General features: G+C 41.8%; 1 protein-coding gene across 13 annotated transcripts in view; it reads left to right on the top strand.

Moving 5' to 3' along the window:
- PRRC2C (proline rich coiled-coil 2C) overlaps positions 1-18,428 on the top strand; it is a 77,729-nt gene that overhangs the window by 56,842 nt on the left and 2,459 nt on the right. For 4 of the 13 annotated variants that reach the window (XM_081195620.1, XM_081195626.1, XM_081195625.1 and 1 more), the window contains 11 exons: positions 535-769; positions 2,978-3,181; positions 3,534-3,646; positions 4,225-4,361; positions 5,124-5,358; positions 6,716-6,838; positions 9,232-9,444; positions 11,124-11,227; positions 11,781-11,846; positions 13,116-13,236; positions 14,184-14,420. In XM_081195620.1, the coding sequence (XP_081051746.1) occupies positions 535-769; positions 2,978-3,181; positions 3,534-3,646; positions 4,225-4,361; positions 5,124-5,358; positions 6,716-6,838; positions 9,232-9,444; positions 11,124-11,227; positions 11,781-11,846; positions 13,116-13,236; positions 14,184-14,420 (1,788 nt within the window). The remainder of the gene's footprint in view (positions 1-534; positions 770-2,977; positions 3,182-3,533; positions 3,647-4,224; positions 4,362-5,123; positions 5,359-6,715; positions 6,839-9,231; positions 9,445-11,123; positions 11,228-11,780; positions 11,847-13,115; positions 13,237-14,183; positions 14,421-18,428) is intronic. The other 9 variants (XM_081195618.1, XM_081195617.1, XM_081195622.1 and 6 more) reach the window with 8 other exon arrangements.

The following is an 18,428-nucleotide window of genomic DNA, read 5'->3' as shown; positions in this document are numbered from 1 at the left end:
TATAGCCCAGCTTACTTAAACCTATTTAATCCTGGTTTTGGTTACTGGCAAGTTCTAATCTGTGGTATAAAAAGCAAACGTTTCGCCGGGGTTTTCAAAAACTGTATTATGGTCAATGTGCAGGATTGTGCTACATTTGGCTTAGTTCATATTTCATACTTGTGGGTCCCTGGGATTCAGATCTAGAGTGTAAAATGTGTTAAATTAATGGTGCCATTAATGTAATTTTAATATGTGGATTAAATAGCTGAGGAATAATTCTAAAAGGTTTTCTTGAGAAAATATTTTTTTTAATGTATCAAAGCTAGTAATGATTCACACTTGGCTCTAACCTTTGCTGTATGCTTGCCCCATATTTTCTGAAAATGTTAAACAATTTATACCTCTAATATTCTAAAACAATTCAGTTTCCCTGGCAGCTAACTAGAGGAGTATGGATGCTATCTAGAGAGAGAAAGTGAAAATAAGACACTGTGAAAATTAAATGGGCTAAATTCGTATTTCAAAGTGGAACCATTTCCTTTTTCTGACTAGATGGAGTCTGCTCGCAAAGCATGGGAGAATTCACCAAATGTCGGGGAGAAGAATTCACCAGCTACATCATCAGCATCTCCAGTAGGTGGTAGTAGTGGTGGCAGCAGTGGCAGCGGAAGCAGCAGCAGCAGCAGCAGCAGCAGTGGACCAACCAGCGGTACATACAGCTCTTTCTCAAGTGCATCAATGCCTCCCATTCCTGTGGCTTCAGTTACACCTACAACTTCACTGTCAGGTGCACACTTTTGGACTACAGCCTTGTTGTTGTTGTTGTTGTTGTTGTTGTTGTTGTTGTTGTTACGCAGACTGTCTGACTGGGTTGCACCAGCCACTCTAGGTGCTTCCAACATATATAAAAGCATAATTAAACATTAAAAAGCTTCTCAATACAGGGCTGCTTTCAGGTGTCTTCTAAAGGTTATATAGTTACTCATCTCCTTGAAAGTTTCATAGTCCTTCAGTCTAAAAGCCTGTCAGAGCGGCTTGCATACAGTCCCTTGAAACAAGGTAAGGCAGCCCCTGGCCACAGTCTAAAAGACATGACACTAAAGAGATGGGGAAGGAAGAAGGTAAAAGCAAATTCAGGTTCCAGTTCTGTTTAACTCTCTGCATTATTCAACTCTATTCTAAAAGCAACACACGTAGCTAGCTTGTTCTTAGCTTGGCCTGCTCTGGTTAGTTTACCTTGACTATAGAGATATGGTAATTAAACCATAATACAGGTGGCGACCATTTCACACGTGTTCACATGACACGCAATCACCGATGAGCATGTTATTTTGAACCTGGAAGAGGGTGGGGGATAGTAGGGTGGCCTGACAGGCGCTCCACTGACCAGTGTGAATGCCTGGAATGCAAACAGAGAGTTGCCTGTAACTGAAAGTTTCCAAGATCTCCTCCTCCACCTAAGATGCTCAGATAAGGTTTTACTACAGTACATGAATTTCACTGGAAAGCCCATTAATTATGGACAATAAAGTCTGATCAAGTTTTAATACAACTGAATGTTGGGGAAGAAAACCAGTATTTAGGTTCAAGCATGTCTACAAATCTAGCACAGGGGTTCAGGTAGCTCTTTGGCACTTGAAGTAGCATTTGTCCATTAGATTGTTGGTCAGTTTTTAAGAAAGTTTAACACGTGATGTGTAATTTTAAGCACATAAGAACATTGGTATATTCAGAAGGAAACAGCTGTGAACATGCTACTTAATCCAGAACAGGGATGGAATGGGGCAGGGCTAAAATGATCGCACATAATGGTCGTAGCCTGTACATCAGAGTCTAAATTACTCACTCTGGATGCTGTTTATGCCTGTTCACTGACAGAATAAAGCCTCCTTGAAGTGGCATAATGGAGTGGAAGATGAGAGAACTTACATTTCCATGACATACTTCACCCCCTCTCATAGTACAATAGTGTCTCCCAGGAAACATTTAAAGAATCATTGCTCTAAAGCAGTTGATGTTACTGAAAAAAGTTAACTGCAGTCTAAAAGAGTGGTTTAAAACTCATGTCAGGGAATTATGCATGTAGTGCAACTCCCACAACTGCTGAGACTGCTTCTTCATTCAGGGAGCGGGGAGAGAAACAATTTGCTCCCTCATTTATAGAAGAAGCAGTCCTGAAAACGGCAAAGGAAACTCTGGCTATATGTATCATTCTCTTGTATATGTCCTATGGTGGTTTATCATCATCATCATCATTTTTAATTTGTTTACAACCTTTCACCCTCATGTTCCTGGGTGGGACGCTATGTGTGAATATTATACTGACCCTAATGCTGGCATAGAATGCCAGCTGAGTAAAGGGACCTTGTGAGACTTCAAAAGATGCTAGTCCTTTGACAAGTCTCCAGGAAATGTAAGAATGCGCGGCCACCATTATTACCACACATCCCTCTGTTATACAGACTTGGGGGCCAACTAGGGCCATCACATATAGGAAGAAGTAATCTGTGAAGCTACTTTAGGCAAATCCTCCTGTAGGCACCCTTCAATTGGCATGGAAGGTCCAGTGAGTGTTGTTATGTCTGGGTGTTGCCTGGTTGGCGATGATCCATGACAAGACCTCCCAAGCATTTGATGACTGAAATATACTGTTCTTGGCAACCTTGAAAGTATTGCCTGTAAGAATACGTTAACTGTGTTTGAATGTTTCTAGGTGTTCTTCATGTTTTTAAGTATTCATTTAAAATTTTTGATGATATTTTGCTGCTTTGTTGTTAGCTTTCCTGGTCTTCTTTGGAAAGAAGGTTGTGACAGAAATTAAATAAATAAATAAATAAATAAATATTTAATACAGAAGTAGAATGTTTGAATAAAGTACTGCAGTAGTTAGCAACTTGCATTTTTACTTAGGGTACACCAAATTTATGACTAGCTTACTGAAGCATGTTAGATTTTAGTAACTATTAAAGCAGTGCTTTGCTGGTTGTAATTTTAGGAGCTGGAACATACACTACCTCTTCACTGAGTACAAAAACAACCACAACCTCTGATCCACCCAACATTTGTAAAGTGAAGCCACAGCAGTTACAGACAAGTAATTTGGCATCTGCTGGTCACTTTTCCCAACTAAGCTGTATGCCATCACTAATTGCTCAGCAGCAGCAGAGTCCACAGGTCTATGTGTCTCAGTCGGCAGCAGGTAATATACAAGGTAGTCTCTTTGCATTGTATCTGGGTATAAATGGTTCCTCTTTCTATTTAAAGGTAGTGGTGACTAAATTTAAGCTCAGTGTTTCTTAAATCTTCTGATTACTTTCATGATTGCAACTTTGTAGTCTATTCATTTCTCCCAACAAATTTTATTGAATGTTGTAGTATTTGTAAACAAACCACAAATGCTCTTTTTGAAAGTTTACATTAGTCTTTTTTTCTTGCCTTTGAAATGTGCCCCCCCCCAAGTATTTGTTTAGCAGCTAGGCATATCAGTTACCTTTACTTTTTAGCTAACTCATGCGCCGTGCTACTGATTTTTTTCTCTTATGACTATGTAGCTCAAATTCCAGCTTTCTACATGGATACAAGCCATCTCTTTGGTACCCAGCATGCACGACTGGCTCCTCCATCACTGGCCCAGCAGCAGGGATTTCAGCCAGGGCTCTCACAGGTACTATGGGGATTGACGGTGGCATATTTGCTTTTTAATAACAATACAAATGTTGACTCTTGTATTCCAAATCAGAGTTCAGCCATTCTCCGTTTTGAATGTCCTTGTCCAGCTAAACCATTGAGTTGTGGTCACAGCTGGTGGCTCATACTGGAACATTTTTAACTGTGTATTCAAAGAGGAGAGGCATCCTACTGTGAAAGATTATGCTCATCAGCCGCAAGAACTGGGGTACCTTCTGTAGTCTGCAGTTCCTGCAAGCCAAATGTCTTGCGCAGAATCTGCAGGTACTTCCCACTCCTTTGATATTTTTATCAACTAGTGAGATGCACACACCATTATTAGTTCAGGTATCATAGGTCAGTGTCAGAGAACTTTCTTTGTGAGTAAAACTCCCAGTTTCAATCCACAGCATCTATAGTTAAAGGATTTCAAGAAGCAGGTTGAAAAGACATCCTTTTAACTGAGAACTTTGAGAGCCACCTCAAGAGAATAGAATTGCTAGACGGACTGAGCACAAGGCAGTTTCTGATGTTTGTTTGCTTGCTTGGATATCTAACTAATTATATTCCTTACAGCCTACATCAGTTCAGCAGATACCAATCCCTATATATGCACCTCTGCAAGGGCAGCATCAAGCTCAGTTGGGTTTAGGAGCGGCACCTGCTGTTTCCCAAGCCCAGGAATTGTTTAACTCATCATTGCAGCCTTATAGGTAAGTAGAAAGCAACTCCTCTTGGTTAACATTTTGTTTCTAGTTCTAGTCTCTTAACTATCTCACGCATTTATTTCATTTGTATTCATTGGTGTAAGAATTGTGAAAACTGTACTGTTTTATGACCAGAAAATGCAAGTTCTGAAATTAAACAGTCCACATTAAAATTTAAATATTTATGCAAAGTAAGTTCATTCATTTTAGATTTTTGTGTGCTTTAGGGATAAGTGTTGAAAATGTTAGACTAAAAGGAGGCTTAGAATTTCTGAGGTGGGAGTAGGATAGATGTGGTATATGAAGTATCATTCTCTGCCTGTTCAGAATCTTGCCAGTCCTTTGTGTTTGTTCAGTTTAGGTTTCCTCTGCAATTCTGAGCAGAATCGCTTGAAATATTGTAAATTTGATGCTCTTACAACTTGTATGGTGCATTTTTGTGCTAGATTTTGAAATAATCTGTTTCCCTTGCTATGACGCTTTTATTCAACTGCTGGCGAAGTGGCTTTAAGTCATGTGTTACAGTTTCTAGAAAGAACCATTCTTACAGTTCTGTAAACAAGACCAAAAAAAGTCTAAAATTAATGTCAATTTTGAGTATTTGCATGGATTCCCCCCTTAGTAATCTTTTTCTTGTAATAAGGGGGTGTATGATATGTTTGTGTGTTTCTCCTTGTTTTATGCCTAGTGCACATTAAAACTTTAATCATGAAACCAGTTTTTGTAGTTTTATTAACTTAACTAATTTAGGGCACTATTGTTTTATAGATCCCAGCAGGCATTTATGCAAAGTGGCCTGTCTCAGCCGTCACCAGTGGTTCTTTCTGGCACAGCCTTACACAACTTCCCAGCAGTGCAGCATCAGGAACTTGCCAAGGCACAGTCAAGCCTTGCATTTCAGCAGACATCTAATACTCAACCTATTCCTATCTTGTATGAGCATCAACTGAGTCAAGCTTCAGGACTAGGAGGCTCCCAGCTTATTGATACGCATCTTCTCCAGGTCAGAGTCAGACCTCCCCAGAAAAGTAACTGAAGAGTTGGAATCACCTCTTTAATACAACAAAATGGAATGGTTGTGCTGCTTCTGAGTGTATATAAAAGGGAAATTAATCTGCATTATGAGACAATGAGTACCCAGCTCTGCAGGCAAGGGGTGACATAACTGGGCTCCTGAGGCTCAGAATGTGTTTCCCCACAAGGGAGCCACAGAAAGCATGTAGTTGGCCAAGGGAGCCGTGGACTCAAAAAGGTTGAAAACCTCTGAGCTACAGGGTAATGTTATGCTTTCTGCCACAGGCACTCGCTGCCCTATCATCCAAGCAGCCTTCCCAGTTTTTGTGATGTGCATTTATTTAATTGTGCCCTGTCATATGAGCGTTGGAAGCTGCCTTCTACTGAGTCAGGCCAGTGGTTCACTATTGGGCAGCGGCTTTGCAGCATTTCAGATTCCGACGGGTCTCTCCCAGCCCCACTGGAGGGTGCCAGGGATTGAACTTGGAATCTTCTGCGGGCAAAGCAGATTCTCTGCCACTGAGCTACAGCCCAACTCATGTGTATTATTATGCATAGTGCTTCAGTTGTTTGAGGCACCATACTGTTGAACACTTACTGTACTGGACTGGTGTCAACAGCCAGGATTCCCATGCAGCTGCTGTGGCCCTCCACACCAGGCAGCTGGGTCTGCAGCCTTTGTTTCATTTACACACAGTGACACTCCAGGACGTTGTGAGTAATTAATGGTAGGTGACTCATAGACACCTGGGACAGATCACAATGTTACCCACACTTGGAGGGACCCCATCAAACCCTGGATATGATTCCCCAAATACACCTCTTCTCCCCACCCCCTTCTTTCCAAACTGTAGCAGGGAGGAAGGAAAACTGGAACAGAGAGATAGCATGTTTCAGGTAATTTCAGACCGATGTATGGAAGAGTCCTGCACACCCTGATGCAGTCCTGATTCACCCATTAAAACTTGCACTTTTTATAGAACCTTGTTCCCATATTTGGCAGTGATGTATTTCAGCTGTTTTGAATATAGATTATACATAGCAGCAGTTATGTGTCCAATTAAATCTGGGACATATCTTATCCACGCTTGCTGCTTTTCCAAATGTGGAAATGTTTATAGCAGGAGTAGAGAACCTGTGGCCCTCCAGGTGTCCTTGGACTTCAGCTCTCACCATTGGGCATGCTGGCTGGGGCTGATGGGAATTAAAGTTCAGCAACATTCCTGCTGCAACGTACAGAGAAGAGTAAATCTAAAATGAAATAGTCATACAACTGTTCTGTTCTTCAAATTAAATTAACCTTGCTTAGCTAGTCACCTAGAAAATGTTAACCTCTCTCTTCTCAGGCCAGAGCTACTCTTACCCAGGCCTCAAATTTGTATTCTGGACAGGTTCAGCAACCAGGTCAGACTAGCTTCTATAACACTGCGCCGTCTCCCAGTGCTCTCCAGCAGGTAAACTATGGCACGGTAAATTGCTTTCAATTATATTTAATATGTGTTTGTTTGTGTGCTTGTGGTGCATGTAGTACCATTGTCTCCTGACAGGAGAATGTTCTTTTGAGAACATAGTTTCTTTTATAGAGAAGTTGCTGTCTCTTTGAATATAGCAGTCCAAAACAGTTCTAACACAGAATAAAACTTTCTTTAATAGATAGATAGATAGTGTTCTTTTTCTTTCTTTTTTTCTTCAGAGGTGTTACTCTAAAAAAATCAAGCCACCTTTTGTCTAGAGATCACTGTGATGTTTACTGTGGTCCTTACCCTTCTCCAGTTAAACTTCTTATGATCCTAGAGTCAACAGCTAGGAAGTTGATCTTCCATTATGCAAAACCATAATGTGGTTTCAGAGAATAGTTTTCTCCAATATCAGGTGATAAATACTCGACTATAGTGCTTCTGCTGGGGATTTGTTAGAAAAATCCTGTGCATGTTGTTCATGGCATCTAAACATTAGCAAGATGGTGCAGATCTGTAAACTACATAGGCATTTCTTCTACATAGAGTACATAGAAATGGAAAGGAGCACTGGATGAATGTCTGTATACAATTCCCATTCAGTTCAGTTTGTTCAGTGATGTGCTGATCTTCTATAGAGGCGAACATCCTAAAAGTATTTCATAAGCTTGCCTCTTTTGAATAATGGCTACTTGGTATATTACATTAGATCATACTGCAGTATTACCCGAAACTATGGCTCAGCAGTCAGTGGTGGCATTGGAGGCCAGCACTGTTGCTAGGCAAGATGTAAATCTTTAAATTAGGCTGGTGGGACAATAATAAAAAAGAGGTCATCCCTCTTGGATCAAGAATGGAGGCTCTATTTTATTGCAGAGTTGCAAGGGGAATTGGACATAGTATGTATGTTTACCAGAATTTCCCTGCTCTAAAGACAGAAGTCTCTACATGAGAGCAGAGAATGGTTGCTTCTGAGTAAGAAAGGTAATATCAGAATAAGGTATTTAGATAAGGTCTGCAACTGGAGTGGATAAATTAAGAACTACGCTTGTGCCCTGTTGTAGCCAGGAGCAATTTCCCCTTCATGTTATGTGATATTTTGGTATATTGTTTGCTGTATGGTGTAGTTTGTCTTCTTACTATATTGCCACTGATACTGCTATCTTTTATATCTCGTTTAATATTTTATGCACATAGCACTTTAAATTTTGGTATTTTGTATCTAATTGTCTCGTTACCCAGTGAGGACACCATCACTGAAGTCATTACAGACACACAAGAGAGGTTGCAATGGGGGCTGGACAGAACAGATGAGGGGTTAGAAATACACTGCTAAGCCTCTTCTCAATCCTTCCCTTTGAATGTGTTGACCCTAGATGCCATGCCAATTTAATAGTGGATTTTCAGCATCCATAGTGAGCTTATCTTTGGTGTCTCGGGACTTCACGGCTACTATGACAACAGTAGAGCTGTCACAATATGTTGTGATCCCACCCTGAGGCAGGTAACACTCTGAATCGGAACAGGGTATAGGTTTGGTGCTTTGGATGAGGAGATTTTTTTAAATAGCACACTTGTCTTAAGCTCATTTCCTGGTGAGATTTACATATCTTGCGTTCCTGTTTCTCTGCACAGAGTAGGGGACACATTAAGATGGTCTCCCACCACAGAAGCTGATGGATTCATATGTATTCTTGAGAGTTCTTGGAACATTTCCAGTCGATATGACTGGTGTTCCTATTGGTGCTCTGGCCAAATGGTGGAACCTGTTTGACACAATCCCTAAGTGTACTCTCCCTAGGTAGAGTCCATATACCTCCGTGGCTTACTTGAGGATTAGGGGCAGAGAAATGGCTGGGCCATGATTAAAATACCAGGTGGGGTGTGTGTGGAATTTTAGCAAATCTACCCCACACAAATAAGATGGCTATGAAGAAACTACATCTCTTCCACTATTGTGTCCTCACAGCGTTGTCCTTTTGAGCCTGTATGGTGCATGTCTTCTCCATCAGGGCCAAGAAATAAATGCTTTCAGTTACTGCTTTCTGCACCACGAAACCCAATTCCTGCTTCTGAAACCTCAGTTTTACAGGGAATAATGAGGGAGATAGGGAAAACATAAGTTATAGGAGAAGGACAGGGAGGGAATTCTGTTTACTAAGAACCATGTCCTACTCTGGCTTGCTTTCTGCCCATTTGTTTTCAAGTTTATAACTCCAAAGGATAAAAATGTGTATATTCTTTCTGTTCAGATGCACTAAAGGTACAAATTATATTAGCTGAACGTAGAGAGCAACACGTGTATATTTCTCGACAGTATTCAGAAGTGGCAATTTAATCATGATGCACTTTAGCTATTGAAGCATCTGTGTGTGTGTCTAAATCATTCTTGCGTTTTCCTCCAGGTGACAGTACCTATACCAGGATCACAACTTTCTTTGCCCAACTTTGGATCAGCAGGCCAGCCATTAATTGCTCTTCCACAGTCCCTCCAGCCTCCTTTACAGCACACGCCACCACAGCCTCAGACTCAGAATCTGAGTCGGCCAGCACAAGTAGGCCAGCCTTTCAGAGGACTAATTCCCGCTGGAGCTCAACACAGCATTATAACTGGGAAGGTAAAGGTGACTGTGTCTTAAATCTTGCTGAATGGCAGCAGAAAAGCAGGAACAAATGCACATCAGGCATGCCATGGTTATTGAATAGCAATCATTCCAAAGGGATAACGTCTTAGTCCTTATAGCACCATAACCAGTTTATGAGGAAATAGCAAATGGAAGAGATTGAACATGGATGGAATTGGTTTAGAATTAAACTAATTCAACCAAAGTTCCCCAGCACATACCCTGCAGGGAAACACCCTGGCAAAACAGTAGCCAGAAGCATTGAACTCTCTCTCCCCCCATCAGCTGACATCACCCAGTGTTGTCAGCTGGTGGACAGTGAGTAGTTTGAGGGAAATAGCCTCATGGGCCAAATTAGACCCCCTGGTAAGCTAAGGTTGGCCCACAGGCTGGAGGTTTTGTATCCTATGGTGGTTCACATTCACAGTCAAATGCTAGACTTTTGGCTACTTAGTGAATGTACCTTCCCCAAGCATCCTTATACTCTGAACCACAGTTGTGTTGTTTCTCCAGCTGTGAGCCAATAGCATCACTGAGTAGCACTAAAAATAGTGGACCCATAAGCAAAAAAGGGAAGAAAGGTCATGTTTCCAAAGGGGTGGGGATGGTGTGTTAGAAACTCCAGTTCTTTTTATACTACTGAAAATTACCTGGGAGTGCTAGAGGAATCCCACTTTGGAAAATAGTGGAGGAAAGTGTTTGGTGGGGTCACTATTTTTTATTTTTAAAAAGCCACTGATTTTCCACTGAATTGTTGGGGCTCCCTGTAGACCACCAAAAACCTTGGTGTGCAATACGCAAATCTCGGGTTTGCCACCCACGCTCTGCACAGCTGACTGAGGTAGGCTGAGCAGACAGAGTTTGTGCTCAGGGGCTCGTGTTGTGCACATAGCTTTCTGGAGGACTCAACCAAATACCGGAACACCATAGCAATACATTTACTTAGACCATTTGACACTATCCAGTAAGTACTTCTGAGTCCCATAGAGACCAAGCAAATGCTCAGGACTCCTTTATCTGTTACGCATAAGTCTTTTGGTGAGATTCACGGACTATTGGTAGAGAGTGCTTAAGAGCTTTCAGTTTGCCTAGCTGAGGATTTTAATCATTTATGTCACATGGAATATGAGAGTATGAACCGTAATATGTCAACAGCTCCCCACCACCCAAAGAGATTTTGGAGTAGGTGTGGAACTTGTTTCCTAGCTCCTATTGCCATTGTAAAGATGATTAAATGAGTATGGCAGGGCCCTTCATGAAAGTAAAGGTAAAGGGACCCCTGACCATTAGGTCCAGTTGTGGCCGACTCGGGTTGCGGCGCTCATCTCGCTTTATTGGCCGAGGGAGCCGGCGTACAGCTTCTGGGTCATGTGGCCAGCAGGACTAAGCCGCTTCTGGCAAACCAGAGCAGCACATGGAAATGCCATTTACCTTCCCACCAGAGCGGTACCTATTTATCTACTTGCACTTTGATGTGCTTTCGAACTGCTAGGTTGGCAGGAGCAGGGACCGAGCAACGGGAGCTCACCCCGTCACAGGGATTCGAACCGCCGACCTTCTGATCAGCAAGTCCTAGGCTCTGTGGTTTAACCCACAGTGCCACCCGTGTCCCATGCAAGTATTAGTGTGTAATTTTGTGTCCTTTGTAAGTTGGTTGGGTTTCTTTGCTTCAGATGTCAGAAATGGACCTGAAAGCTTTTGGAAGTGGCATAGATGTTAAACCAGGCACACCTCCAGTCACCGGACGAAGCACCACTCCAACGTCTAGTCCCTTCCGGTAAGCAAGTCTTTACAAACAAGTTAGCAGCATAGATTTGTGATGAAGCCCACTTAAAGAAATAGTACTTATTAAGCATTAGTGTAAGGGTGCCACTCTGGTAGCCAGCTGTGAAGTGGCATAGAAATGTTTAATAAATAAATAAGGGCTAATACAGTTTGGAGAAAGATTTGTGCAGAACATTGACTTGGGCCATGATATTTTATATGGACATGCTTCTAACAACACAGAATATGGACCACGCCTCCCATCTTAAAACTGCTATAATATTGTTATATTTTTTATTTTATTTTTTTTAAGTGAATGTAATAAATGGGGTTATGTGGGAATGGGTTGGCTGGCGTGGAATATTTATGTTTTAATTAAGCCATTAACAGGCATTCTGGCCTCTTTTTGCAGTCAGTCATTTCAGGTTGCTTTTTGGTATTTCCTCTACTTTGTAGTAAGGAGAGAGTGTCAGTAATTGTGTGGCTGGAGGGCTCAACTAGCTGAGCTGCTCAGGCCTGAGATGAAAAAGGAAACATATTTGGAAACAGGGCAATTTATTTTGCAGGAAATATGAAGACAGAATGACTGCATACTTGCCCAATTCCCATTTATTTCAGCAGAGCTTGCACAGGTGTGTTTCCATAGGATTGTGTTTCATATATATATGACAACAATCAATATGACTATGATTTGGATACTGTACTCATGTCAGTGAATACTGCTGTTTGATTAAATGTTCTGAATTTTATGAAGAGTGCTCCTTAGAATTTATTTTCATTTCCTTGTACATTTTTCTACATAGCCCCAGTATTATCTATGCAATATTAGGGATTCAGCAATAACAGAGCAAGAAGAAATACTTCTTATTAGTGCCATGTAGTATTTGGTCTTCAGTTGGAGAGGGAAGAACTGGCAGATTTGAGCTACAGCCAGCACTTAGGGTTTCAAATTACTCAAAAGTCACTCATATTACTCAAATTGAAAAGTAAGGTGACTTGTAAGACTCTTTTTAGTATTATTTTGAATGCTTACTTGAAGAACACAAATTGAGAGGAGAGATCAAAACATAGAAGGCTGGGGACCAAATATATGCTTCGGCTTACACAATAAGCTTGCACTCATCCGTTAGAATGTTTTTTCCCCTTTGAAATGCTGACCACCATACCAAACCACTGAAATTCTCCTCAGCTTTAAAAGCAGGTTCCCATTCAGGTTTTCCCCTCTCAGTTTTGAGGGCTAACACAACTCGCTTCATAGTACATTGGATCCTGATCAGAGCTGGAGATTGATTTTGAAAGCGGTACTGAGCACAAAATCAGTGGAAGTCTAAACAAGATGGTTTGGAAAGCTAAGTTTTGTGCTTCCCGTAAAATGAAGCCCCCAGCTGAGAGTTATTTGGGAGTTTCCCAAATTCTGAAGACATGTTTTTAATAGAAGCATTTAGCCATAGTGATTACCCCGGTCAGGTGTGGCAGCAGCTCGGGAGATTAAACTACCAGTATCACATAGGAATGTTTGCTGGGTGCCAGAAGAAAGCAAAGGTCTCATGGTTCTGTTTGAAAGAACAGAACAGTGTTAAATCCTCCTGCTGTATTACAGGGTTTCTAGAGACATTGTGCACTGCCTATTGAATTCAGAACACCACCATTTATAGTTAATCTTAATTTCTCCCTTTGTGTGGGGTGGTGGTAGTAAATTAAGCTTTAATTTTAGCATCTCTCTATTTCATACTGCTGTACAATACACTCCTGTTTCCTTGTGTTCGCTACAAACAGCATTTACTAAATAATGGCCAGTTTTCTTCTGGATTCAAGGTAGCACATGAAAAGTGTAACAAAAGGTTTCTCTGGTGCCTGTGATACCCAATATATTAACTTACTTAAAATGTTTTCTCTCTAAGGGTTGCTTCCACAAGTCCGAACAGTCAGGCCAATAAAATGAATACCATCGTCTACCAGAAGCAGTTTCAGTCGGCAGCTGTGAGAATGACGCAACCCTTTCCTCCTCAGTTTGCACCTCAGGTGGGAAGCAGCTGCTCTACTGCCAGGGGTCTGAGATTTTCTATCTTCAGCTTATTTCAAATGGAAGAACCCCTATATGCAGGAATATCTATCAAATATTTCCTTAATTAATTTATAAATCAAATATATATAAACATTCTGTATTTTGCTTTCAGTAACATCTGTGCTCCTAAAGTTGAGAGATTGGACAGCTCTAATGCAGGCAGGTGACCACAGGCTTCTCCGCACAGCTCTTGCTACATCTGAGTGTCAAACATTTAAAGGGAGGGGAAAAGAGTGTCTGAGAGAAGGGTCCCAGTGTGCGGCTTAAAGCAGACATCATCAAGTGCACAATACAACAGGAATGTCTCCTGTGCTGGCTCTGCTGAGAATTGCTTATGCCTCCACCTCTACTCATTTTATTGGTGCTTGTGCAGAAATTCCTGGTGAATTGTGTGCTGTTCGCCACTTACCTGAAATGCAGCTGTAAGGCAGTCTTCCAAACAGTCAGCTACAAATAAAAAATTGAGCATCCTTTAAAAGGGGGAGTACTTTCAGAGTGCTGTTGCTATAAAGTATATGCTATGGAGACATGTGGTGGGTACTTTTGATTCTAAAAATGTCTTGTATGTTGCACTTCAAATTTGAGATTGCCAGATTCTCTTTGAAAACATAAACCTATTTGTTGCCAATCCCTGCATCTTGACATATATTTTGAGGAACCCCCTTCCCCCTTTTGGTTTTCAAATGTGCTAAGACAATTTTTGAGCACACTTCCTACCTTAATTCCCCCCCCCCCTTTAGAGTTCTCCAAACATGGCCAATCTTAATAGAAAACATGCACCCACTACAAGGCACTGATTGGTGGCGGAGGCGTGCTCTCTGCAGAGAAGCCACCATGTGATCAGGTTGGCATTATGCTAACAGCTAAATGTCTCTCTTCTTGTTGTTGTTTTTCCCCCACTTAGATCCTCTCTCAGCCTAACCTGGTCCCTCCATTGGTAAGAGCCCCACATACTAACACCTTCCCAGCGCCTGTTCAGAGGCCGCCAGTGGCACTGGCTAGTCAGATGCCACCTCAGATGACCACAGGCCTTATGAGCCACCCTCGTTTGCCACATATGGCCAGGGGTCCTTGTGGATCACTCTCTGGAGTCAGAGGCAATCAGGCCCAGACTGCGATGAAGGCTGAACAAGACATGAAGGTTAGTATTTTTGGATGGCCATGCTGTGTTAACCACAGTTCAGTCTTAACAGCTTGCAAGGCAAAATACTACTATTAAAATGCCTCTCGATCCTTCAAATACCCCTTTCTGCAGTGGCCACAGAGAATATAAACCCAAATATTGATTTCAGGTAGCACATGTTAGTAAAAGCACAATCCCAGGGAATATGATTTCAACGCTTAAGGGTTTGCCTGCTTTTATTGCAGTCCGCTGCCGGGTGGATTGCACCCATTCCCTTTGCCTTTCTCTTATTTTAAATGTACAAAACCATTATTAAATAGCTAGAATCGCCCATCAATAGCTGCATTTCACTGCATGAAATTATTTGAAGAGCACTTGGAGACCCTTCTGAATGAAACAAGACACTTTCCTTTCGATGTGAGCTGTGTGGGGATACCATAAGATTAAATGAACTCAGAAATCAATGCACCCAATCAATTGTTAAAAAGGACAGAATTTCCTTATTATTTTCAGTTGTTACAAGGACAAAAGAGTGGTTCCCTGAGACAATCTACAGGTTTTTTGTGATTTTCAAATGGTTTGGTCAGTATAATAGGCAATGCCTCTAATAAATGAGTTCTGCTATTTGTCCAAATTATGGCTGACTGGCTTGAGGGTGGATGGGAGGAGTGAATATGTTGTTAAGTTTTAATATTAAAATTAAAACTTATCAGGCAACTTACAAGAAAAAACAGTATCAAATCCCAATAGAACTAAATTACTAAATCAGTAGGACCAGTAAAAACATAACAGACTAATTAAACTAGAATCAGTATAAATTTCCAGTTAAAAACATCTTCAATCACATATTGGAAGGCTTTGGCAAATAAAAATATATTTGCCTGACATTGGATTTGGAGTCCCACATTTTTGACAACACAGTCAAAAAGTCGCCTATCTTGGAGGAGGACCTCTGAGAAAGACTCAAGTGAGAGAAGGTGGTTCTTTAGATAACCTGTGTCCCAGATCATGTAGGGCAAATATACTGCAGATGGTAGTGAACATCCACCTGAATTATTTTGCTCTCATTGCTGTCCTTTTTCTGTCCCAAGGCAAGTAGCAGCTTTCTCAGCCAAAGTTTTCATTATTACATTTGGAGAAAATGTTTAAAAATATATATTTGGCTTGAGGAAGGCTAACAACAGGCATAGGCAAACTCGGCCCTCCAGATGTTTTGGGACTACAACTCCCATCATCCCTAGCTAACAAGACCATGGTCAGGGATGATGGGAGTTGTAGTCCCAAAACATCTGGAGGGCTGAGTTTGCCTGTGCAGGGCCAACAATAACCAGGTGTAATGATACCAAGAATAAAGCCTTGCCCGTTGCCATGTTACCATCTATCATTTTGTTTAAAAAAAGAAGACATTTTTATACCATGTGGAAAGTTTGTGCTACAAAAAGATACTTTGAATTGTTACAGGCATGCATGCTTTTTCAATTCCAGTTACCATTTCCGATGATAGTGCTCAGGAATCCCGTATCCCATTTTGAAAAATTGTGGAAATACACAGTTGAATTGTGAAGAGGAAATGGCACTTTCAGTTGTTGTCCCCCATACCACCCCTTCTTCTCCTCAATTTCCGGGTCTATACAATGAACTGGATGCCTGTTTCATGGAAGCAGAATCCTTTTCTCTTGAGTAAAATTATTTGCAGGGTCTGATGGTGCAGAATTTTTTATGGTGCTTGTGACTAACTGCAGCTTAATCACACAACCTTTGGGTGGAAGGGTATGAGAAGAGACTTTCCTCTTGGCAAGCCCTGATGGTATTATAATAATTCTTCTCAGGCGGTTTGCTTGTAATTCTGACTTCTCTTTAAACTCAAACAGTATATTTAAATTTTCTACCTTTTAGTAAAGTCAGCCTAGTGGCTACAGTTCCAAGAAAGTGTTTGCAATATTTATACAAGCATGTGAGAAAAATGGATCTTGACCCTTGCAAAATCACGAATATTACAATGTGCACCCCAATAATCAAATGTTACTCCTGTGAAAAAGATGTTGCAAATTTTTGCAGATAGAAGATAGCAACAAATGTGATACATTGAGCTCATGCATATACCATATTTACTCAAATCTAGTACCCACCTTTTTTGGCCAAATTGTGTTGCAAAAATTAGGGTGTGCATTAGTTTCTGTGGCGCATTACATCCAAGTAAATAGGGTAGTTTTGCAGGCCATCAGCCTTCTGCATCTTGACTTCCTCCAGGAGGCTTGTTTTCCCCCCTGCTACCCAAAGTCCACTGGCACCAAGCCACTTTCTCCTGTGTTTTTCTTGCGAGCCAGTGACTCTTGAGCCCTAGCAGTAGAGGGCTGCTTGCACGGAAGAGGCAGCAGTGGGATGCCAATGGTAGGCGCCTGATCCTCATACATTGTGGTTGCTGCCAAGGTGCCCCAAGACCCTCTCACCCCCTGCTGCTGACACCGCGGCCACCTTCTCCCTCCCTCTTGTCAGACGAAACTGCCCCGCCACCAGATTTGCTGCTTCCTCTTTCGGCAGCCTCCTGCTTCTCAGAGCGCCATGAGCTGCAATCGGCTGTGGCCAACAGTAGCCTTCTCTCACACGCAGACTTCCCTCCTTGCACTCCCAGCCTCAAACAAAAAAAGAAGAAGTGTGAGTGTGTGTGTGAGAGAGAGAAGAAGAAGAAGATTGGTCCCCTCATGCCCCTAAGCCAAGCGAGCCTTCTTCCCCAGTCGTAGAGCAGCTGCCGCTGGGCGCTCATCCTTTCCCTTCAAGGCAAAGAAAGCAGCACACAAATCCTGGCTGCTTTGCCTCATCACCCACAGCACATTGCAAAAAGAAGCGTCTTTTTAAAAAAATAAAGAAGGAAATGAACTACTCAGTCTGTGTTCTCTTCCTCCAACCTCCTTAGTTAAAAGGAGGTGGAACGGTCATCCGTAGTGGGCAGCAGCTGCAAAATGCAACACTGCCTGCTCACTAAAGAAAGCGTCTTTTATCTGAATAAGCCAACTCCCAGAAGCTTAAGACCAGGAGAGAGTTGCTAGTCGTTCATCCTTACAAACCATGCTTTGGAGAAACAGAACTTTGTGGGAAATAGTCTTTGAACTTCTATAAGGTTACTTGCAAAAATTTTTTACTGGAAATGAAAAACGAAATGAAGTGCCTCTTCTTAGGGACACCCCATTTTTTGTCAGTTTTATTGGCAGTAAGGACTGGCGGGAGGCGGTAAACAGCATCCTCCAAGCCCCGTCCTGCTACTCCTAGGGCTGTCCCTATTGGCCGTGAGGGCTGGGGCGTCCAAGCTCTAGCCCAGAGAGAAATACACCTTCTATGCATGATTTTGGAAATGCCTTTAAGTAGTTAAATGTCCCCGCTTTTGGCTTCCTCACTAACACACACAGTCTTTCTCTCTCTGCATGTCACTGGAGGCAAGCTGTTCCTTGCCATCAGAGAACATTTGTAGAGGGGAAACATTGAGGGACACTGAAGTCTTAGGTTTGTGTGAACTGTACACTCAAGGTGAGTGTCTCTGCCATCAGTTGTGTAGGCCTGTGTTGTGCTAGAAAATTAGATGTATTATGAAGGAAAGGGGGTGCAGGGAGAATCCAGAGCTTGTCTGCAGAGTGGAAGGAAAGGCGGACCTTTTTCTGCCTCCCCACTTCCAGCCATTCCCTGAAGACTGGAGAAGGGGCCCACATAAGAATATGAGGAGGGCAGGCAGGGGAAGCATGGCTTTGCTTTTTCGGTCTTCTGATGTGGACAAGACCATATGAAAAATGAACATTAGATTTTAGCTGCTGTTCGTTCATTCATTTTCAGCTTTGTATTCTTGTTATAAAGAGTCCAGATTGTTGTAAAGAGTGCACCTTTTGCTGATGCACATTAAATTCGTGAGCAAATACCTTTTTTTGGTTTCAAGGTTTTGAAAATTGAGGTGCGCATTAAATTCAATAGCACGTTAGACTCAGAAATATGGTAGAACTTCTGTACAAGAACATCTGCCACTGAGGAAATCTGACCAAG

The sequence above is a fragment of the Podarcis bocagei genome (assembly GCF_964188305.1).
Source record: "Podarcis bocagei genome assembly, chromosome: 5".
NCBI lineage: Eukaryota > Metazoa > Chordata > Lepidosauria > Squamata > Lacertidae > Podarcis > Podarcis bocagei.
Note: the sequence above shows the minus strand (reverse complement) of the source record. Positions and strands in the feature narration are given on the sequence as shown.